Source organism: Polyodon spathula, chromosome 2 (assembly GCF_017654505.1).
Source record: "Polyodon spathula isolate WHYD16114869_AA chromosome 2, ASM1765450v1, whole genome shotgun sequence".
Lineage (NCBI taxonomy): Eukaryota > Metazoa > Chordata > Actinopteri > Acipenseriformes > Polyodontidae > Polyodon > Polyodon spathula.
In genome coordinates, this window is record NC_054535.1 from 52,752,464 (window position 1) to 52,777,100 (window position 24,637).

The following is a 24,637-nucleotide window of genomic DNA, read 5'->3' on the forward strand; positions in this document are numbered from 1 at the left end:
CCATCCTACTGTGCAAAGCTAGTAGAGACCTATCCAAAAAGCTTCTACCAAGTACTGACTTAAGGGGCTGAATACTTATGCAACCACTAAATTTCATTCTGTACATTTTTTTGCAAGTTTTGCTGACATTTATCCTCCTCCTAATATAACAGTGTTCAGTTTAACCACTACAGCTTTGAATAAAAAAAAAAAGGTTTGTCTGAAAAACTGCACAGATTATTTGTAATTCAACAAAATGTGACATTATTGGTAGGTGGTGGATACTTCTGCAAACCACTGTGTGTATGTATATTTTATATATATACGCACAAATAAATGAATCCAGTTGCTTCCCTTTCATGAAGATGTGACAGCATGCATTTCAGACAATATACATTCCACAGATGAGTATGATGCATAAATATATATATTTTTTTTATTTAGACCCTTATTATATACATAATGTATTTTATAATTATATTTTCTTTTTTTTTTTTTTTTTTTGTTTAAACACTTGGACAGCGCACAGCAGCGGTTAAGGAAAACTATATACATATATAACAACATATCAACCATGCACTGCTGAGTTAAAACAATTATAAAGGTAAAACATTTCTTTAAAAAAAAATGAAAAGAAAAAAGAAACAAATGAGTTAAATTAAATTAAATTACATGTAGAGATACTGGACAGTTTGAAGGTGCTCTAGGAGTAGAGGCCTAATCCAGCTAATTAACAGCCGGTATAACAGTGTGTGTGTGGAATTGGGTCAGGTTATTTTATTTTATCATTCACATCCAGACAATTCCTATTCCCCTAAGAAGGAAAAATATTCATTACAATTTATACCAACACCCTCTGCATCAGAGCACTACCAGCTAAATTATCTGAAATGGTTTTGAGGAATCTATACTCAGCATCAATAAGTACCAAGTTACCTGGCTTTAGAACATCAAGGACTGGGGCTAGTCAGGAGAATGGATCATATCTAATCAGCAATAGGCAATGGTATGGGAAAGCCCATGGCTATCATGATCTTGCTTTACCCGTTAGTTATTTGATTAGCAGACTGTTTGTATGCTTCCCAGGTTCTTGTTTTACAGGGGTGGGGGTCAAAATTGATCCGTTAAACACAGACATGTTCATCTACAGTAAGTACGGTATACAGTACCAGTCAAAAGTTTGAGTACACCTGCTTGAAACCAGGTTTTTCATGATTATCTGTGCTTGTAACGGTATAAACTTGTCTATAAACACTTAGTATTTCATTATATGATACGTGTACTTGTATAAGCTGATAATCATAAAATTTATTATTTTTAAATGAAAATGTAAATCTTGTCAATTTCAGTAAGAACATAAGAAAATAAGAAAGTTTACAAACGAGAGGAGGCCATTCGGCCCATCTTGCTCATTTGGTTGTTAGTAGCTTATTGATCCCAAAATCTCATCAAGCAGCTTCTTGAAGGATCCCAGGGTGTCAGCTTCAACAACATTACTGGGGAGTTGATTCCAGACCCTCACAATTCTCTGTGTAAAAAAGTGTTCCTATTTTCTGTTCTGAATGCCCATTTGTCTAATCTCCATTTGTGACCCCTGAAAAAAGAAACAAGGACCAGGTCGAAAAAGAACCTTGGGTCGACATTGTCAATTCCTTTAAGAATTTTGAATGCTTGAATTAGGTCGCCACGTAGTCTTCTTTGTTCAAGACTGAACAGATTCAATTATGGCTAGTTGACCAGTCCTTAATTTTTCAGCAAGATAATGACCTGAAACACACCTCAAAGTTGTGCAAGAACTATCTGGTGAAGGAGGAAAGTGAAGGACAACTCAATCTAATGACCTGGCCTGCCCAGTCTCCAGACCTCAATCCCATAGAACTTGTATGGGACGAACTGGACAGAAGAGTCAAAGCAAAGCTACCCACAAGTGCCCTACATCTCTGGGAATTGCTGCAGAAGAGCTGGGAAGACATGTCGGGTGACTTCCTGTTAAAAATTGATAATCGAATGCCTTGTGTTTGTGAGGCTGTTATTAAGGCAAAGGGTGGCTATTTTGAGGAATCCAAGATTTAGAGACAATTTTCAATTTTCTTGAACATTGCTTTGATACTCCTTATGTTTTGTTTTGTATATTGTAACATGTGTTTTCATTTTCAAGTATTTACAGAAACATATACGCCGTAAAACATTATCAGTTATGAAAAAAACCTAGTTTCCAGCAAGTGTACTTAAAGCTTAGAATTTCTCCAAAACAAATAATTATAGGAAAAATCTTTTGTAGCAAAAGTTTTGCTTTTGTGGATGAGGTAAAAAAAAGTTACAAGTTACAAGAAATATTTGTATTCATACCCTGACAAGGAAAATTTAATTAATATCTAGTTGAGGCATATTTAGCAATAATAACCTCTTTTAAACAATTAGGATATTTACCAATGAGCTTTTGGCATGATTCCTTAGTGATTTTTGACCATTCTTCAATGCAAAATTATTCCAGTTCATTCAAATTCTAAGGACTTCTCTTGTACACAGCCTTCTTCAACTCATTCCAAAGATACTCAAATCGGGGTTAGATCGGTACTGACTAGGCAATTCCAGAACCTTGATTTTATTCTTATTTAACCTTTCTGAAGTCAATTTTGATGTGTGCTTTGGGTCTTTGTCGTGCTGGAAAGTCCAGTTGCGCTTTAAACCAAGTTTTGCAGCAGATGGTTTCAGATGATTTGCCAGTATCTTTTGGTATGCTATGGAATCAATTTTACCACATATTGAAACTAAATGTTCTGTGCCACTACAGGAAAAACAGCCCCACAGAATATTACCACCTCAATGCTTGACAGTAGGCATGGTGTTCTTATCTTTGTAAGCCTCACCAGACTTTCTCCAAACGTTACGACTATCAGCGTGACCAAATAGCTCAATTTTTGTTTCATCACTCCACAAAACCTTTGACCAGAACTTATATCCATCATTTAAATGGTGTTTTGCAAAATTTAAATCTATTGTCCTTGTGACGTTTTGTTAAATGGCTTTTTCCTTGGCCTGTGACCATTGAGACCTTCACCATGCAATACTTGACCTATGGTTGAATTTAGAAACACTCTTCCCACTTGCAACCAGTTCACTTTGAATATCTTTGCAAGTCAATGGCAGTAAATCTCGGATTGCTTTAACCTTCCTCACAATTATTCTACTAGTTCTTAGTGAAAGAACCTTCTTTCTTCCAGAACGAGGGAGAGTTGTGACAGACTTGTACTTCTTGATAATAGAAACAATAGTTAAAATTGGGATACTAAGATCTCTAAGAATCTTCACCTACAATCCAGCATTTTCTAGACTTTTATAGAATTAGGTTCTGCATTATCATATTGAAATTTCTAGCACCTTGTAGACAATACTATCATAGCAACAAAGGGTATGAATACTTTTGAATTAGCATGAAATAAATCATTGTAGACATCTATTTCTTTTAACTTTTTTCCCTCATCTCCAAAAGCAAAACTTGCTACAAAAGATTTTTCCTAAAATTCATTGTTTGAGAAATTATAAATTTCCATTGGGGCAGGTAAGCTTTGGACTACACACACACATATATATATATATATATATATATATATATATATATATATATATATATATATATATATATATATATATATATATATTTTTTTTTTTTTTTACCAGGATAAATTCGGAAAATGTTAAGACTTTCTTCTATAAACCTCTGGATAGCTCTTATAAAACTAATGAAAAGTATAATGACAATATTTATTTCTTGGCACTGATTAATAAATTCAAAAACTGCATGCAATATTTCAAAATCTAATTATTTACATATTAGAATATAATTGTCACATGACCTTGATCCTTGATTTAAAATGTAAGATACATTTCGTCTTATTGTGCATCTTTGGAACACAATTTCACAGAAATTATTTATTTTAAATAATTTCTCTCAATTTCACAAAACAGGATACTATGACACCACCTACTTGAAGCACAAACAAAGGTGCTAAAGTTAAGCAGATGCAACACATCTGAAGGGAAAGGAGGCCGATGAAAATATTAGCTTTAGCTTCTTGTCAGAATACTAGAAAAAATATATATTCAAACCTACAAACAGATTACACTTTCATGCATCATATAAAATATTTGTTACTTTTATCCAGATATTTACACATTATTTTACAGGTGTCTGTACAATAATCCACATGAAATTCAGAAAAAATATTTCCTAAATTTGACAAACAAAAATATCCTTTGGACATTTCTAAAGCATTATCAAAGAAAAAAAAAAAGCAGCAGCACTTCTGCTTGAACACACTACATAAATTAAAACAACTGCTTAAAAATGCAATTGCAAACGAGAAGGAATAACTGTTAGTGCTGATTTCCTGTTGCCATAATTAATATTTCTGCTTGGCAGAGCATTTCACTGAGATGGGGACCGTACACACTGCTTGCTTATTGGGGTCGTCTTGCCTCTTGGATCGTCTCGTGTTTAAACCAAATGCACATTGTAGTAATGTTATTTTTTTCTTTTAGCCTAAAATACTTCTAAGTACTTTAGAAGTACAGACTGAATACTGCATTAATCCTCCTGGAATACTGTTTTGTTCAGTGCAATTACTTGATTGGAAAGCACCAATGCTTGTCTTATGAACTCTGCCCAGGTCACTGAGGCTGCACGCTGGAAGAGTCAGACATGCTGTCAGTTCTACGCCGAGAAAGTTGCGTTTGCTGTTGCGACTGTTGCTGCTGGTAGTGGTGGTGGTGGTGTGCTTCAGTAAAAGTGCTCTGTTGCTGTAATGGGAAAGCAGCTGACAGGATGAGCTGAGTGGACTGGTTGCCATGAAGCAATCGAGGGCCCTGAATATATATTAAAAAAAAAAAAAAAAAAAAAAAAAACCTCAATATAGTCAATATAAAAAACAAAAAAAACACTTGAATGTTTGTCACAATTAACTTTATCTACATGGTGCTGAACAGAATTTGTATATGCAGAAATAATTGCCTTTAAAATATGCGTTTCAGTGGCATCTAGTGGTTAGGTGAAACACATTACAGTCGCCCTGCCCTCAAACGTTCTCTCAATACATATAATGTATTTTTCTGCTACCTCAACAATTTGCAACGTTGATCACACAGACCATGCTGTGGAAAAAGCTACAAAAAATATTTAAAAGTACTTACCTGCAAGAACTGCTGTGATTGCTGAGTTATCTGAGTCTGTGCTTGGGATGGTTGCTGAGCTGTGTTTTGTTGCTGTTGCTGCTCTTGCTGGCTCTGTTGCTGCTGTGTTATTGATACTGTCTGTGGCTGCTGCTGCTGTGATGCAAAAGTAGGATATGCTGTCACCACCTGACTCATGAACATGGTAGTGGGTACCATGACTGTCCCACAAGCCATTGGGGCCGTCACCAACTTGGTCACAAGCTGCTGTCCTTGAGGAAACCTGTGAAGAAAGAGAACAATGAAACCGACATGCATCTAGAGTTACTTCGGTGACATTTAATAGATATATAAGCACCAGGCCATTCCACAAGCTGGGCTTACTTCGCGCTACAGACATTAGATAAATAAAAAGAATAATTTCAATCATCTTGATTATATTTTTTTCAATAAATGCTAAAGAGGGGACAACACATTTAGCAGTCATAAGACATACTCACTTTTTATTTCATATCCCATCAATAACTCAATTTTATTCAACCTTTATATTTAAATGAAAAAAATACAGACAAAAGTATTGGCACGACAAACTTATTATACCGTTAATCATGGTAACAGATTAACCACGTTTTGATAAAACAAAAAAGCTAAATACACAACTTCAATTTAACAAATAATCTTTAACAAAAAACAAACAAATTAATTTAATTTCAGGTATTCGTTCATGACAAAAGTATTGGCACCCCTGCTTTAGTATTTATCCTCTTTTTGCTTTTATTATGGCTTTCAGACGTTTATGTTAATTCTTAACCAGTATGTTACATCTTGTTGGTGAAATCTGAGCCCATTCTATCTTGCATATTTCCTTCAGCTCAGATTAGATACACAATGCTTGGCTACAGCTTTTTTTTCAGATCAGTCCAAAGCCTTTCTATTGATTGAGATCTGGTGATTGCGAAAGACATTCCAGAACATTTATCTTTGTTTTCTTCAAGAATTCCTGAGTTGGCTTAGCCCTATGCTTTGGATCGTCATGTTGGAAGATAAACTGACTTCCTATTAGCCTATGAGCGGATGGTATCATTGAACTTTGTAGAATGTTTTGATACATGGTTACATTCATTCGATCTTCAATCACGTGAATGTCTCCAGTTCCTGAACTGCTATAAACACCCCCAAATATCATGATCGAACCACCTCCATGTTTAACTGTAGGTACAAGGTTTTCTTCATTGAAGGAATTCCCTTTTTTCCTCCAAACATACTGTGGTTCATTTTTGGAGGAAAAGTCCTATTTTAGTCTCACTGGACCAGAAAATTCTGTTGAAGAATTCCTGTTCATATTTCTTGGCAAATTGTACAGTTTGTTTTATGAATTTTCCTTAAAAGTGGCTTGCAGCAAAGTCTACGTGGTCTTCTGTGTTCAGGTGTTTTTTTTGCAGTTCTTTCGTGCACTATTATGCCTGATGCTTCTAAATCTTTCTTTAAATGCTTGGATTTTTTTTTGATGTTTGGATGACTCTCCTACCTGCTTACCCATAATTTTCTTTGGACACCTGCTTCTTTCAAGTGTTTCAGTTGGATTTGTTCTGTGGTACTTATTGTTATTGCTCTGATTGTGAATTCTGGTATTTCATTTTTTTTTTTTTTTATGTACTGTCATGTAGCTATTTCCTTTGTTGTAGTTTACTATGAGTGCTTTTCCAAAACATGAATCCAACTCCTTTGTCTTGACATCTGGTTAAAACATGTTGGAAATAATGACATATTTTTCTGACATTTGACTTTATATTGCAGCTTAATTACTGGGTAATGGTTTTAAATCAATGAGGATATTGTCCAATTAGTTCTGATACATTTTTACATACTTTTAATGTAAAGGTTCCAATATTTTTGTCATGAACAAATATTAGAAATTGCTTAAGTGCTCTTGTTTTTTTATATTTTATAAAGATTGATGGTTACACTACCAGAAATTTAGTACTTTGGTCTTTGTCATATTAGTTAAAGTTTAATTCTTATATTAGGATGCCAAAAAGATTGCAGTAGTGTGTTTGTTTGTACATAACATGTAAATGAGTGCAAATGAGAATCTTAAATTATGATTATTGGTATTTATAAATTTTGATCACACGGATAGCATAATTAATTTACTTCAAATCTAGTATCTTGTGTGCCTTACTTACCGTATTGGTCTGTCCTGAGTGAAAGTGGCCACTGCCCCACTTTGGTTGGTGTTTTGGGGTAAACTGGATGCAATCTGTACCATGTTTGCAGATCCCGGCTGAGAGATCATCATAGTGTTATACAGTGAGGGGGGGAATGTGTTTTGAGGCTGGCTGGGCAGGGAAGTCTGCTGGCTGTGTGCTGTTCTCAGAGACTGCTGAGACTGTTGCTATATAGAGAAAAATTAAAATTTTAATTTAAAAGCGCTTTATATAAATAATAATAATAATAAATAATAATAATAATAATAATAATAATAACAACAATAATAATAATAATCTTTATTTTATATAGCGTGTATAAAAGCAACCTCTCAAAACCTTTACAAACAAACAAAACAGAAAATAAAAACAGTCAAACAGTCAGTCATAAAAATAGGTCTTTAAGCTACATTTAAAAGTATTAAAAGTGGCGGAATGCCTGATCTCTTTAGGAATGATGTTCCAAAGTTTTGGGGCATAACAAAAAGTGTTGCCCTGTCGCCCACAGAATGTAGTTGAACAGAGGGAGCACATAATAATCCAAGATCAGTTGAGCAATGGTTGCGTGAAGGGGTGTAGACTGATAAGAGATCAGATAAGTGGAGCCAAACCATGTAAATCCTTAATAGTAAGACGCATTTTAAAATCAACACGAAGCCTGACAGGCAACCAGTGCAGGGACTCTAGAACAGGAGTGATATTATCCCTTGCACGTGACTTTGTCAGGATATGAGCTGCCGAGTTCTGAACTTGTTGTAATTTGGACAGTGTGCTTTTGGAAACGCCTGCAAGGAGAGCGTTAAAATAATCAATCCTCGAAAAAACAAAACAAATGCATGAACCAGCTTTTCAGCTACAGAAGCAGAAAGCATAGGTCGCACCCTAGCGATGTTTCTAAGGTGGAAAAATGATGCCTTAACAGTATTCTGCACATCAGGTTCAAAAATTAATCCTGGATCAAAAATAACTCCCAACTTTCTCATTTTGGATCCAAACTCAAGCACAGTACCATCAACTGACAAGTTAACAGCACTGGTTTTACGTAACTGATGGGCAGTGCCTAGCAACATAACCCCTGTCTTGCCACAGTTAAGATGCAAAAAGTTTTGTGACATCCAATTCTTAGTATCAGAAATGCAATCAGCAAGCACAGAGACAGCAACATCAACATCAGATTTAGTATGCACATACATTTGGGTGTCATCTGCATAAAAAATATAATTCAGACCATGTAATGTTAGTATGTGACCAACGGGAAACATCTAAATATGAAATTGTAGAGGGCCCAAAATTGATCCTTGTGGGACCAGCCCAACCTCAGAACTAAAACTACCAAGAGAGACAAAGTGTTGACGCCCAGTAAGACTGAAACCATTTAGTGCAATGCCAGAAATGCCAAACAAACTTATCAAGTAGGACAGTATGATTTACAGTGTTGAACACAGCAGTAAGATCCAAAATAATTAAAATTAATAACACACCCGAGTCAGCTGCCATAAGAAGATCGTATGTAACTTTAACAAGGGCAGTTTTAGTACTGTGTAGTTTTCAAAAACCAGATTCCAAAGGTTCATTTGCAGTTAGATGGCAATTTAATTGCAAAGTGACAGCTCACCCTAATATTTATATATATATATATATATATATATATATATATATATATATATATATATATATATATATATATATATATATATATATATATATTATGTGTGCTGATGAGCCAAGTTGATATTGTAATATTGATTACTAGTAATTTCATTACAAAAAATGTACTAAAAAAAATATAAAAGCACTTTTTATTTAATGAAAAGTACAGTTGTATAATATTTTGTTGTAGGAAAAAAATTACATATTTTTGGTTTTACAACTTAAATAAAACAATATGGGACAATATTTGAAAATGAGTGCCATAATTAGTCCCCAAACGTCACAGTACGACCGCAACTCGTTTTTCCCACTGACACCGAACGTCTCATCTGTGTGTTTTGGCACTCCAGGAAATCTCAATAAAATGACAAAGAAGCATATGACTCCTTAGACATGCATACATTTTTAATCCAGTCATTTGGAAAACACTCAAGTCATTCCCATCACCCTTCTGGGTCGGAAGACCGCCCAAATGTTTCGATCTACCATCATGGTACTGCAGATCGTCACCACTGTATTTAGTAGTGCAGAAAAGCAAAACGGCATCTCTGCTGGTTTTGCAGAAAAGAGTATAGCAGAAAAGAGTAAAGAGTATACAAGCTCTCGATCGATTACGTACAGTAAGGTAAGCAGTATAAAACAAAAATGAGAGGACCCAGCAAAACCAGGCAAACTAAAAGACTGTACAGAAGCACGAGAGGAGGTAAGAATGTGCCAGCAAATGTTATCAATCTTGGTTTTAAAATATCATAATAAACTGTTGTATTACTGACGTGAAGCTGGTAAAGTAATGGAACAGTTGGCTTTAACCAATAACTTGCACAATGACTGTAGATAAAGCATTCCTTTTGGAAGCCACACAGTTATTAATGGGTGTTACCACTGACAAACAGGATGTTGTTTTCTTTCCGATTTAGTTCCTGAAAAGAATGTCGCCAGAGTTCCTATTATTGAGGTGTACTTGCCGCTCGCTGTGTGTTATTGTTTTCTGTAAAACATTGATATCCTGTCAGTTAAGAAAAGGCTTAATGCAAAAGCTTGTTTTAACATTGTCTTTATTTCATCGGCCAGAGACCCACGCTTACAACTGTATTGCCATATTGCTACATTTTCTTTAAATTCTCAAATAAATAAATCAATACCTAGTTAATAATTTAAAACCGGATGGGTACCTCGGTTTTTTCACACACACACACACACATATATAGGTGTAACCAATACCCTTCAAAAATCACACACCAAGTGGCCTTGTCATGGAAATCCTAATAAAAGGAAGATAAACTGCGAGTTCCAAATAACAGGCCTTTATTTCTTAAGTTTGCAAACTGAAAACACTCTCAACACACAGGGTGCTAGATAATCATTGAGCAGTGTTCTAACATACAAAATATGTTTATACCTTTAACAATAGTAAGTTACTAACATTATACATATACATTAGCCAATCATAACAGAACAACTGAGTATAAGAGCATCCCATAATAATGTGTAATTATGTCTATGTTGTCACTGGGACAAAAGTAAGCTTAATCACGGGTTAGATGGTTGGGTGTTCGTGTAGCACGTACACTCACCCTATTGTTCTATTTTAATAGCTACAGTTCCCTAAAACTGCAGCGTTGGCAGCTTGCGGTTACTTCTCCTTTTTACTAGACAACTAGACAATTCTTTATATAGTAATTGTTTTGCTAAAGCCTATATGGTAGAAAAAACAACAGGTCTTGGAAAAGTACAAGTAACTTGTACTTTTTCATTATGCAAGTGGCTAATACTCTGCCATGTGCCATTTTCTACTACAGCCTCCACCTGTGTTAAATTGTAGTGATTCACATGCTTTCAGGATAAATTCCGCAGTTCCTGTAGGTTCCCTCTGCTGGGTAGTGTATTTCAAAGCAAAGACTCAACCATGAGCACCAACGTGCTTTCAAAAGAACTCCGGGACAAAGTTGTTCAAAGGCATCGATCGGGATGGGTATAAAATAAAAATCAAAAAGGCCTTTAATATCCCTTGGAGCACGGTCAAGACAATTATTAAGAAGTGGAAGGTGTATGGCACCACCAAGACCCTGCCTAGACCAGGTTGTCTCTCCAAACTGGATGACTGAGCAATAAAGGAGACTGATCAGAGAGGCTACCAAGAGGCCAATAGCAACCTTGCAAGCGTTACAGGCTTTTATAGGCAAGACTGGTCAAAGTGTGCATGTGACAACAATATCCTAAGTACTCCACAAATCTGGCCTGTATGGTAGAGTGGCAAGAAGGAAGCCATTACTCAAGAAAGCCCACCTTCAATTCCATTTGAAGTACGCAAAAAAAAAAGGAGATTCTGTAGCCATGTGGCAAAAAGTTTTGTGATCTGACGAAACTAAAATGGAACTTTTGGCCTAAATGCAAAGCTGTTTGGCATAAACCCAACACAGCGCATCACCCAAAGAACATCATCTCTACTGTGAAGCATGGTGGTGGTAGCATCATGTTATGGGGGTGTTTCTCATCGGCCGGGACTGGGGCACTTGTCAGGATAGAAGAAAAAATGAATGGAGCAAAGTACAGGGAAGTCCTTGAGGAAAACCTGTTACCCTCTGCAAGCTGAAACTGGGACGGAAGTTCACCTTTCAGGATGACAACGAGCCAAAGCTACACTGGAGAGGCTAAGGAACAAAAAAGTAAATGTCCTTTAGTGGCCCAGTCAGAGCCCCGACCTAAATCCAATCAAAAATGTGTGGCATGACTTGAAAGACTGCTGTCCATCAACGCTCCCCAAGGAACTTGACAGAGCTTGAACAGTTTTGTAAAGAAGAATGGTCAAACATTGCCAAATCTAGGTGTGAATCTAAGTGGGGAAAAAAAAAAAATCCTCATTTAAATGCATGAAACTCTGAAGTACTGACACAACAAAATGTGAAAAAAGTTCAAGGGGGTGTAGACTTTCTATATGCACTGTGTGTGTGTGTGTGTGTGTGTGTGTGTGTGTATGTATGTATATATGTGTGTGTATGTGTGTGTGTGTATATATATATATATATATATATATATATATATATATATATATATATATATATATTTAATAAAAGGTGTATGTACATATTTGTGTAACACTGTATTTTGTTCAATTTAAACAAGTTAAATAAAACAGAAAAATTTTTTTGCATTTGAAAGTTACGGTAAATTAAAAAAGCACATTTTATTTTCGTTTCAAAGGTAGGATAAATGGTTTCCTTATTACCACAATCAAAATGTAAACATTTTCACGGGGGTAAAAGTGACCTGATATATATATATATATATATATATATATATATATATATATATATATATATATATATATATATATATATATATATATATAGAGGCAATTATTTCGTATTTTAATCTGTAGATGATACATAAAGAGACATAAAATTCATGATACCCTAAAAAAAGAACAATTTCCGTAGAACATCTTCGTGACACACTACTGTGTGAGGTGGGTACTTTCCGCGATATTATTTATAATAAAGATTGATTGATTGATTGATTGATTGAAAGTAACCCTTGCCAAAAAAAAAAAAAGTTGCATATATCAAAAACATATCTTCCTCAATATTTAATAAAAGGTGTATAATATTTGTGCATGCTGTATTTTTGTTCAGTTTATTTATTTAAAAAAATTAAAAAAAACTTTACAGCCATTTAAAAGTTACTGTTAAATTAAAAAGCAACATTTTCAGAACTTTCATACATTTTAATCAGGTAGAATTATTTAATGAAAAAATCCGGTGAAATTGGGTGGATTTTTTATATACAATCAAGAATAAATAAATATTCAGGTAGAAATCGGGTTTTAATTTAGAAAGAAATAAACAAATGCTTAAGCACAAAGTGTTGACAACAAAGTTGTCATCAACAGTTTGAATCCCCAAAGCGTGTATATTACCACACATTAGGGTATGCAAACTCTTTCTCTCTCACACACAGTATATGGAGGCATTTCTCCATTCCAATCAAGTTGTACTTTGCAGTGGAGTTGCAGGTATAATTGTAAAAACTAAAACAACTTTACTCCATGCTGTTTTACAAAGAGGAACAATCAGCTATTACATCTAAATGCTCGTGGCTTAAACACACACTCATAAAAAAAAATTTTTACACTAAGCAGCCACACTTTTCTAATAGGTAATCAGCTTACCGTCATCAGCGCCAGTTCTGCTCGGTTGCATTTGAATCACAGACATCTGCGCATGCATTTATTAATATACAGTATATGTGCCTATTTGGGGAGTTTCTGGGTAAGACCCGAAAATCAGATGCCCTAGTTAAAGCCCTTACAAAAAAAGTACTATAGTATTACTATAAAAAATATACTATAGTACTAAAGTAAAATGAGAATACTATAGTAATAAAGTACTATAATACTGTACTACAATTACTGGGCTACAATTACTATTGTACTGTGCAACATACAGTACAGTATTGCTTGCCCTAATGGTTTATTACAAATAAAAGAAACTCTCAAAAAGAGTTTATGAAAAATTGTGTTCAAAAATTTGTTTATTAATGTATTAATAACGTGACACTCCTTGCAAGCTGTTTCTCTTCATTAATCAGCTTTGTCCTGATAGCTGCATTTACTTCCTTTGCCTTGCATGCAAAAAAAAAACTCCAGAAAAGTACAACTTACAACAATTATTTCCGTGTGCTCAGCTGTCTGTTAAAAAAAAAAAAAAAAAAAAAAAAAAACACATTTGTTTTCTAAACAAGGATTCACATTCTAATAGGGTTATTAAATGTGGCTAACACATGTTAATCCACCTCCCTGAGTTAGCTAAATGCTTTCATGCATCATTTTGAAACTTGAATTATTATTTTGACTTTTTTTTTTTTTTGGTTAATTTTTGTTTTGATCCTAGATCATCAAAACCTTATTCTTTATGTAGATTACAGGTATGTTATAGTCTTAATACTTAAAATCTTGTCTTGATGACTGAATTTCCAGTTTTAACATTGAAACCTTTATCAACTTAAGAGTTGCACACCTAGGAAAATACAGTTAAATATTTTATTTAACAATTTGTGTCAAATTATAACTATAAAACAGTGTTAACTGTCTAATATTTATCTGAATCATTAATTTTTGGAAATAAAAGGACTAGAGACTAGCAAAACCTGATTTCTGAATGATAGTCTATAATCGTCGCGACACTTTATGATTTATAAAAACTTTCAAAATAGATGTTATAATGTTAATTGGAGGAATGTTAATATGAATTCCTTTAGAAAACAACAAAACCAATAGTTGAGCAAGGGTGCGATACAGTTGCGCAACTCGGATGCCACGCTGTGTGTTCCTGTTTATTATACACACAAGGACAAATAATATTGTACATTTCTGTTGGTTTACATGTAATATCAACAAATGTAATTGTATAGAATGACACATCAGAGTGTGTGTGTGTGTGTGTGTGATGTGTTAAAATATTGCTGGTATTATGGACCTTGGCTATAACGATATTGGCCCCGGGACCCCGAATTAAAAAATATAAAAATGTTACATATAAAAACACAAACACTGTCAAGTCCCGGTTTGTACGCACGGGATGCCCTACCTTGTCGTGAACGTCCACCTCTTTTGTCTTAATAAATATTTATACTGTTTTACTTTAAGTTTCAGATCTCCCAGACTGCATGCGATTTTCAAGTGGACACATGTTTAATCTATTAGATTTTGTTATCAGTTAAATGGACCCGTTTTAAATTACCTGACCCAGACCACTCTTGTATAGAAAAAATGGGTATCGTTATTAATTTGGATAGAATTTAAAGACCCAAAGGTCAAAAAAGTTCTTTGACAATTTTATTCTGTTACTGGGTCTCTGGTCGGCATAATAAAGACAATGTTAAAACAAGCTTTGCATTGAGCCTTTTCTTATCTGACAGGATATCAAGGTTTTACAGAAAACAACAACACAGCGAGCGGCAAGTGTACCTCAATAATAAGAACTGTGGCAGCTACAGTGCCATGAAAAAATATTTGTCCCCTGTCTGATTTTCTGCATTTTTGCATATTTGTGATACTGAATGTTATCAGATCTTCAACCAAAATCTAATATTAGATAAAAGGGACCCTGATAACACATTATTTTTTATACTTATTTTGTGAATTTATTAAAGAAATTATTATTAAATTATTAAAGAAAGTTATGCAACACTTAATGCCCCCGTGTGAAAAAGTAATTGCCCCCTTAAACTCAATAACTGGTTATGCTACCTTTAGCATCAATTACTGCAACCAAACACTTCCTGTAGTTATTGATCAGTCTCTTACAGCGCCGTGGAGGAATTGTGGCCCACTCCTTCATTCAGAACTGCTTCAACTCAGTGACATTTGTGGGTATAACCTTGCCAAGCACAAACTCTCGTTTCAGGTCCTGCCACAACATCTCGATGGGGTTTAGGTATGGACTTTGACTAGACCATTCCAAAACTTTAAATTTCTTGTTCTTCAACCATTCTGATGTAGACTTGCTTGTGTGTTTTATTGTCTTGCTGCATGACCCAGCTGTGCTTCAGCTTCAGCTCACGGACGGATGGCCTGACATTCTTCTATAGAATTCTCTGATACAGAGCAGAATTCATGGTTCCTTCAATGCTGTCAAGTAGTCCAGGTCCTGAAGCAAAGCATCCACAAATCATGACACTACCACCACCATGCTTGATCGCTGGTATGAAGTTCTTACTGTGAAATGCAGCGTTTGGTTTTCGCCAGACATAGCAGGGCCCATGTTGGCCAAAAAGTTCCACTTTTGACTCATCTGTCCATAGAACATTGTTCTAGAACTCTTGAGGATCATCCAGGTGCTTTTTTGGCAAACTTGAGACGAGCATTCATGTTCTTCTTAGTGAGCAGTGGTTTCCGCCTTGCTACTCTGACATGAATCCCATTTTTGCCCAGTGTCTTTCTGATGGTGGAGTCATGAACACTGACCTTAGCCAAGGCCTGCAGATACCTATGTGTTGTTGTAGGGTTCTTTGTGACTTCCTGGACGATTTTACGCCTTGCTCTTGGAGAAATTTTGGCAGGACGGCTACTCCTGGGAAGATTCACTACTATCCCAAACTTTCTCCATTTGGTCAATTTGGACTGTGGTTTAGTGGAGCCCCAGAGCCTTAGAAACCCTTTCCAGACTGATAGGCATCAACAACTTTTTTTCCCGGAGGTCTTCAGGAATTTCTTTTAATTGTGGCATGATGTGCCTCTAGAACCTGTGTACTGACAACTTCACTCTGATGGTAAGGGCCAAAGTTAGTCAGATTTATATTGGGCAGGGCTGGCCCAAATCAGGCCTGATTGTTAACCAAAGTATTCAAACAGCTGACCTTAATTATCCCTTTAATTGGGTTGAATTATCTAGGAGACAATGGCTTTTTCACACCTAAAGATTGCATGTTTGATTACCTTGTACACCAAACAAATGAAAGCACCACCAAATTTTGGTGTCATTGTTTTCTCTCAGACTCCCTCTATATACTACTACAACCCAGAAAAAGATCTGACCAAATTCAATGTGAAAAATGTGCAAAAATGCAGAAAATCAGACAGGGGGCAAATACTTTTTCACTGCACTGTATTTTCAGGAACTAAATAGGAAAGAAAACAATAGCCTGTTGGGCTTATGTCAGTGATAACACTGTGATCCATTAATAATAACCATGTGTTTTCCAATACGGAATGCACACACACTCCAAGGTGCAAAGTACACAATTAAATCAGTATGAGAAAAAAATTACTCACACACTATACCTATTTTCTTTTGGGTTAAATAAAGAAGAATTGTGGAGCACATTAAGCAAGTGTGCTAGTGCTTCCTCCTTTGAATGAAATATTTTCTTGGCAGAGTTTGCAGATTCCGTTTTCTCCTACTTTTGCAAAGAAATTTTACACAATGCTGTTTTGCTTAGATGCCATGTTTTAAAACAGCAACAACAGCGGAATATAGCCAATAGATGTCGCAAAGAATTCCGCAGCATGAAGAGAGATGTTTATTATTATTATTTGTATGTGTAATATATAGCATTTAAATATGTATCACGCACTTAAAACATTAATATGTGGATTTTTTTTTTTTTTTTTTTTTTAAATCATTACCCGAAAAAGACACAGGTATCCAGGTATTTTTCACAGAGGGTTCCCGGTTCCATTTTTTCTACCCGTGCCGACTTCTCTCTCTCTCTATAGGTTAAACTGGCCAAAAGAGCACTGCGAAAAAATCTTCTACTTACCAAAGAACTGTCAAGAAACTTTAAAAAAGTTCCCTAATGAAGTTTTACTTGAGTGATGGTCATTGAGACACGTTCCTGGAAACTCACCGGTGTTAGTGTGGTGTTTTGCTCTCTTAGTAAAGGCTGCTGCTGTATGACATGCTGTGTGGCAATATGACCCGTGCCCATGCCTCCTTGGATTGGACTTGCTGGAATGACTTGTCCCTGCATTGCGATGGAGTTGACCTGCTGCACTGTAGGTGGATTTCCACTAGAAAGCTGCACAGAACCAAAGTTTAGCCCACCAGCAGGCTGCTGCAGAAACATCTTAAAAGATATTAAAAAAAAAAAAAAAAAAAAAAAAAAAGATAAAACAAGTTTTAACTAAGCCATACATACAACAGCAAGTGAGGATGGTTTGTAAAGTCATCCAGATCAATATAATGCGTAGCACGCCAAGAAACTCTACAGTACATCATATACTGTGACAGCTGTGCGATTTACATAAAAATAAAAAATTGGTTCCAATGAATGTGTTCAACTTTAGTTTGTTATTTATCATTCTTATAGGTTTATATTGGAATAAAATCAACTGTCTCCTCATGTTAAACCTCTGGTACCATCAATAGAAAGGCACAAAATAAAAAAGGAACTTAATCACCTTGTCAACCTGTTTCTCAGAAAAAAAAAATCATTTGAATCAATACAGCCAGTAAGCAAAAAAGAAAGGAACCAATTACATGATAACCTGGGACAATCACTTTGTACCTATGCCAAAACTGGGGGGCTGGCCAACAGTCAGTATATTATGACTCACCTGTAGTCCTTGTCCCTGAACCATTTGGAGCTGCTCCTGAATCTTTCGTAACTCGTCTTGCTGTCTCTGTATGTTTGCTTCGATCATCCGTGTCCTCTGTTCCAGTTGATCTTTGAGATGCTGCATTGCTCCAAGCTGGGCGGAGAACTGCAACATAGGCTAAACACAAGTTAATGTAAGGTCACATAATGATGTAGGTTATGTTTTGTGCGTATTATTTAATACCAGTTTTGCCTAGCAGAAAACATAAAATCATAAAGTTCTAAAAAAAAAAAAAAAAAAAAAAAGTTAGTTAATGTAGCCATAGGCAGCAGAAATAGTAGTCACAGCCACTTAAAGTACCATACATGTTAAAAGTATTGACAAAGAATACACAAACATATTCCTTATCAAGACTGAAGGCTAGTGACATAAAATGTAAAGTCTTTCTTTTCAGTGAACCCCGTGGGTATGAATCCCCCTATTGTGCTGACCAGTGTATAAATACATGCCATGTACTCACCTGTGAAATGCTGGGTGGAATCTGTAGAGTTGCAGGCTGCTGGGTCATCATGGGTGGGGCCATAGCCTGGCCAGTGCTTTGAGAACTCATTGACTGCTGGTGAAAGAGAAAAAAAGGAAGGAACAGATTTTAAAGACGTGAAGTACAATGGTCTACTTTAAGTAATTGTCTTCCTAGGGACATTCTGTGATCAAACACTTATTACAAAATACAGTCATTAAAAAAGTAAATATGCTGCAGGTTTCGTAACATTCTTTAAACTCCACTATAACAGTATTTTGAATGTTTTAAATTATTTAAACACCACTATATCTGTATTATAAATGTATTACATTTGCAGATATATACAGAACTCACTCATTGTATTCTTCACTAATAATTAAAGAAATATACGCTATATGTTATCAGTACGATTGTTATCTTTTTTCTTTATATACAGCCCAAAGAAAGCAGTTAACCCAGATAACATACACTGTCCATATTAATTGTATTGAACAGTGAAGTACAGCTAAAACTCACAGAACATAATTTTTTTGGAGAAATGAAGGATGAGCCTTGATTAGTATCATTCCCAACATTTCTTATGTTCCTGTAAAGATGATGTGCAAAATGTAACAGCTTTGATCCTTACCTGGCTGCTTACTGATGACCTTCTCTGTGAAGTCATTTCAACTGCTGAAGCCATAGACTGCCGTGGGGGTGTGCTGGTTTCTGTTTGTAGCTTTGTGGGGGTTGCTTAATCAAAAAAAAAAAAAAAAAAACACACATTAGTCTTGTCAATGCAGAATACAACCTTATGGTGTTAAGTGCTTATATATGTACTAAGATGAAAATGTTTTTTGTACACAACATATTCTTTTATTAGAAGTAACCTACATGTAAACTTTTACATATTCATTAAATCAAATTAAACAGATTACAGTACTGTTTTTAATAAAACATTCTATGAACATCCATGCGGCAAGTCTACAATACTTACAAATCGGGTCAGACACTGCAGTGTGTGATGAGGACTTCCGTGAACTCCTTGAGGAGGCTGAAGGAGTCCTACTGTGATCAAACCTTTCCAGAGCCTCCTTTAGACTGACAGTGTTCAGCTGGGAATCTTGACACTGTACACACATACAATAATTTCTTTATAAGTGTCTGTGTCTTAACTATTAGTTACCAATTTGTTCAAGCATATGTAAAAGCAAACATTTTTTTGAAGAATAAAACTAGCAACAACTGACTTACAATAATTGCAGTACAGTTATTCAGTAGATTATTGCTGAACACATTAATATTTTATTCTTCTTGAAAAATGTCTTTACCTTTGCATACAATTACCTTTACATTATTCTAATACAGTAACAGTTGTAACACCTTGACCAGTAAAATTCATTGAATAACGACAGCAAGTCCTTGTGACCATGTCAATAAAGACCAACACTAAGAAAAACAATTAAGTCTTTTTGTATTTCTATTGTATTCCATCTATTTGAGAGCATTTTACTCGCATGTGATCGTAACAGAGGGATTTCACCAGAATAATGAAACTCATACTGCTGTTTTGAGCTGAAGACTACATTGAAATGCAAGTTACAAAAGCAAGTCTAAAACTGGGTCACCTTATCTGCAGCCACCTCCTGTGGAGTCTCTTCAATCCCAAGCTCTCTTCTTCGTTCTGCTCTTACCTCATCATAGCTGTACAACACATAGAAAATGTGGCTCAGATCATTATGTGCCTTCAAAAATGGTTCTGGGAAGTATTCCTGAGGCTTATTGAGAGGAAGTGAGATGGGGAAAGTTTTTGCTGTGCAATGAAGGCCTTAGGACAAGCATCTGAAACTGTAGACTGTGCAGCGGTATTACAGTATGCTTATCACACCAGTTCCTTAAAATCAGCTGTAAAATCTGTCAAAAGCAGAGGTTTGCTTAAAATAGTTAGCTCCTGCCAAAGTGCTTCAGAGCACAAAATAGTAACTCATTCCATCTATATTCTCTAAAACATTGGCAACTAAAATATGAGAAGGTCAACCATATTCACTCTGTCAATTGACAAAAAATGACTAAAGTATTAAAAGGGTATTTCTGAATTTTGAAGAGGTGTACAAAGTATAATTACAATTGTATTATATAGTTCCCTTTACCTTACTACAGTGTGTGTACAGACAATGAACTCAGGTCTGGAGTTCCACTGGTGGTAAGTGATATAGTAGTGGGTCTGAAGCCAAATCCACTGCTGTCCTTTGGTCAAGAATCTGTAGTAACATGATTTCCCCTTCCCATACTGCATTACTAGAAAACAAAAAGAATGGCCACAGTCAATTTGGTATACTATCTAGACATTGCTGGGAACCAATTGTCCTGAAAGATTACACTACTTGTACACGACTGGCACAACATCTCTTATGCCATGGGCATTGCAAGATCCTACAGTATTTTCAGTCACACGGCAATGGATATCGCAAGAAAATTGAAGCATTAACTGTAACAGTAAATAACAAATACACAGTAATAAACATTATTAGATGTCAAAAGAGAAATAACACAAATTAAAAGATTGATGGGGTTGTAGGATGCTTTGAGGAGGACGGAGGCAGGGATTGAGAGCCTGTATAATTTTTATAATATTAAGGGAAAACTACCAAATTTCATCAGAAAACATTATCTACCTATGAATAACAGTGGTGAGAATAAAGTGTCTCAATATGAAGACCCAGAAAAGCCAAGTGCTGCCGATATCACCACCAAAGCAAAGGTGAGAATAGGAAAACAAATAATAAAATACAATTTAAAAAAATCAAAATCAGCAATGAAGCAATATTGGAGGAGTTGAAAAACCTTTGATGTTGGAGAACTTAATAATATGGAAATTAAAACCAATCTACAAGGATAAGTCCCCAGAAATAGAAGCAGCTCAATATCGAATATCCTACGCAGAAGACGCAATAAGGAAACAGGTCTCAGTTGGTGTAAACGTAAACCAACAGGTAAAGCAATTAAAAGAGAAACGAAGATTTTCAGAACAGAGCTAGTCGGAAAAATATAAGTGGTGTTGGTTTTGTTGAGGGAAGTGAAGGTACTGCCTGTACAGAATTTAACGACTCCTGACAAGCATTTTCTGAAAAGATTCAGTCGTTAACAGAACTTCATTCAAAATGGAATGAAAGCACAGAATTGAAACAGAGAAGCAGGTAGGCTTCGAGTTCCCAAGACATTGCCAAATTACTTTGGCATAAAGACAAACAGAAAATAATATGACCGGCTCAACAAAGATCAACACTGAAATAAAAGGCAAACCAAATGTCATTCTGTGGAGACTTTTCAGCTGAAGTTTGGTGCAAAAGAATAGAGTTTAACCAGGTGAAAGAAAAAATAAAGGGTACAAAAGTGAGGCATGATTTACCCAGCTTGGCTCTGCAACAGTAAGGGTTATCTCTTCAAAATGGTCCAGGAAGCTGAAAAGTTTATTTGGTACACATTTAAGTCAGAGAGTGTGGAGTTGAAAGCGATGTAGTTTAAACTATTGACTGACAGAAAGGCTATTCCTCTCAAGAAAACATAATAATGTAAACATAGTAATATTTAGCATAGGTTACTCAATCTAATTATCACTAATTAGTTACTGGAATCTTAACTTGATATGTATATATTCTGTATATTTCTAATAAAAATATTTAAGATATTGTATTTCCTGAATTTAGACTAAAAATAACGGATTAATTTAATGTTTCATAATTTACATGCTCTTAAAATGGTTACAATATAAATGATACACATACTAAGTTATTTCCTTCAAATATTAAATTAATTGGACAAACCCTTAACTATTGAATGTTTTGCATTACATACTCCCCGCTACGTATCTCTTTACCCACACTGAGATGTGGTCAAGACAATTTATTCTTAGTTTATTTTTTAGTGTGGCTGCATGTTGTTCAGCTGGCAGTTCCACGTCAACTTATTTTGTAAATGTAAGCTTTTCCATTGAATTTCTGTATGTACATACTGTATGTACAATGTTTACTTTCTACATATTACAGTCAAGTTAAAATTCCAGTTTGTGAATCTATATACAATTGCTGTTTAAGCGTGAAGATATCTTTTGGATACAACAGTAGCATTAAGAATAGAAAATGGTTCGATAACAGATTATTTGTTTGTGTTAAAAGCAATTTATTGGAATGTTAACAGTATTTACAGCCCAGTAAAACGTACTCAAATGAAATCCTATTAAGAAGAAGAAAAAAAAAAGGGACTGCCCTTCTGCAAGAGACATTTCACTGAGGAGGAGTCTCTCAAACTGAAATACAGATGGGTGGGTCACATATTCGTATCTTGCCTTATTTCTATATCTAGGGGAGTTGTTGATCGCAATTAAAACTGTAGCTAATATTTACACACCTAACAAATAATTCATTCTTTGTAAACCGTTCAAAAGAAATATGTAACTTGGGGCAAAACCTGTAATTATAGCAGAGGATTTCAACACTACTTTTAATGCACGTATTGATCGCTTGTATCAAGTACAAAAACCACTTCACCACATACAGTATAAATCCTGTTAATGTACTGTGTGAAGAGACTGGTCTCATGGATTGCTGGAGAACCCTTCATCTATCTGTAAGGGAATTTACTTTTAAGTACCTCAATTCAACAAATTGCATTATCAGACCAAGATGTCTCCATTACATTAACTATGAAACTGAGCACCTACCTCATATGACAAGATAATATTAATACTAACATTAATACAAATACAGAACCATCCCCTCTCATATCTGATTTGGAGGTGGAAATCAAAAACATTGATGGGAAATTCAAGGCTGATCTTCAAATAACTATTCCGAACAAGTAAAGAAAAAGTTTGAACTCAATAATAATCTTCTAAATACTAAAGCAGTATTTTACATAAATTATACAGATTTATTATACAGAAGTTATCACTTTTTTGGGGAAAAGTCAGGTAAAATTGTTCTCTAATTCTATTAAGCATGTCAAAGAAACATCTTTTATTTCTGCATTCAGATCAAAAACAAACAATATACTGCAGAAACAAAATCAGTAGATTCATAATGAATATTAATTTTTACAGTAACTTACTCTTACAACACTGGAGACTTTAATAAATGTATTGATACGTTTTTAATTTCCAAGCTTTTTCAGTTTATAGCAAATATAATTTTATTGGTCTGAAAGATGGTATTATATCTGGTTATCACTATCCACAATGACTAAAATTCCATCCAATTTTAGCAAAAATGTAAATCAAACTAGAAAATTGGGTTAAATTAAAATGTTCCCTTTGGGGGAGGATACAAGTTATTAAGATGGGGATTTTCCTATAATAGCATATCTTCTTTACATGATCCCCCTAAAAATTCCTCTTCACTACCCCAAGCAAAGAATTTCTCAATTAATTTGGGGTAATAAAAAAAAAAAAAAAAAAAAAAAAAAAAAAAAAGAATCAGACTTGATTTGGGGAAATTCACAACTTAAATTCAAACAAAAAACCCTTTATCAATGAATACTGACTATAACAAAAAGTAATCAGATAGAACAGTATACATTGCAGGGTGGTGATTCCAGATTGTATATACTTAAATTAGAAACTCACGTCAATTAATCTGGTCCCAGATTACAATGTCCAGTATTGTCATCACTGAATATTTTTAAAGGATGTAAAAGAATAAACAAAAATGTTTAATGTAATAATTTATTAGAAATAAGGTCACTTACAAACAAATAAATTACAGAGAGATAGATGGGAGGGGACCTGAAGATTGCTGCCCATCAACGCTCCCCAAGGAACTTGACAGAGCTTGAACAGTTTTGTAAAGAATGGTCAAATATTGACAAATCTAGGTGTGCAAAGTTGGTAGAAATCTATCCCAACAGACTCACAGCTGTAACTGCTGCTAAAGGTGCTTCTACTAACTATTAACTCGGGGCGTGGAGACTTATCCAATTATGATCTTTCAGTTTTGTATTTTTAATATATAACTAACTTTAACAGAGTGGAGTCTGGTGTGTAGATAAGTGGAAAAAAAAATCCTCATTTAAATGCATGAAACTGAGGCACTGACACAA

The 24,637-nt window shown here is 35.0% G+C and overlaps 1 protein-coding gene across 3 annotated transcripts in view; it reads right to left on the minus strand.

Annotated features, from left to right (window-relative positions):
- Window positions 1-3,715: 3,715 nt before the first annotated feature.
- The window catches only part of LOC121298178 (circadian locomoter output cycles protein kaput-like), a 72,228-nt gene continuing 51,306 nt past the window's right edge, over window positions 3,716-24,637 (minus strand). For 2 of the 3 annotated variants that reach the window (XM_041225110.1, XM_041225119.1), the window contains 10 exons: window positions 20,695-20,842; window positions 20,173-20,248; window positions 19,542-19,674; window positions 19,194-19,297; window positions 18,563-18,658; window positions 18,061-18,219; window positions 17,352-17,570; window positions 7,335-7,543; window positions 5,170-5,431; window positions 3,717-4,845 (listed from right to left, as the gene is read on the minus strand). In XM_041225110.1, coding sequence (XP_041081044.1) covers window positions 4,651-4,845; window positions 5,170-5,431; window positions 7,335-7,543; window positions 17,352-17,570; window positions 18,061-18,219; window positions 18,563-18,658; window positions 19,194-19,297; window positions 19,542-19,674; window positions 20,173-20,248; window positions 20,695-20,842 — 1,601 coding nt within the window. In that variant the 3' untranslated portion in view covers window positions 3,717-4,650. Of the gene's footprint in view, window positions 4,846-5,169; window positions 5,432-7,334; window positions 7,544-17,351; window positions 17,571-18,060; window positions 18,220-18,562; window positions 18,659-19,193; window positions 19,298-19,541; window positions 19,675-20,172; window positions 20,249-20,694; window positions 20,843-24,637 lie in introns of all 3 variants that reach the window. The other variant, XM_041225128.1, reaches the window with a different exon arrangement.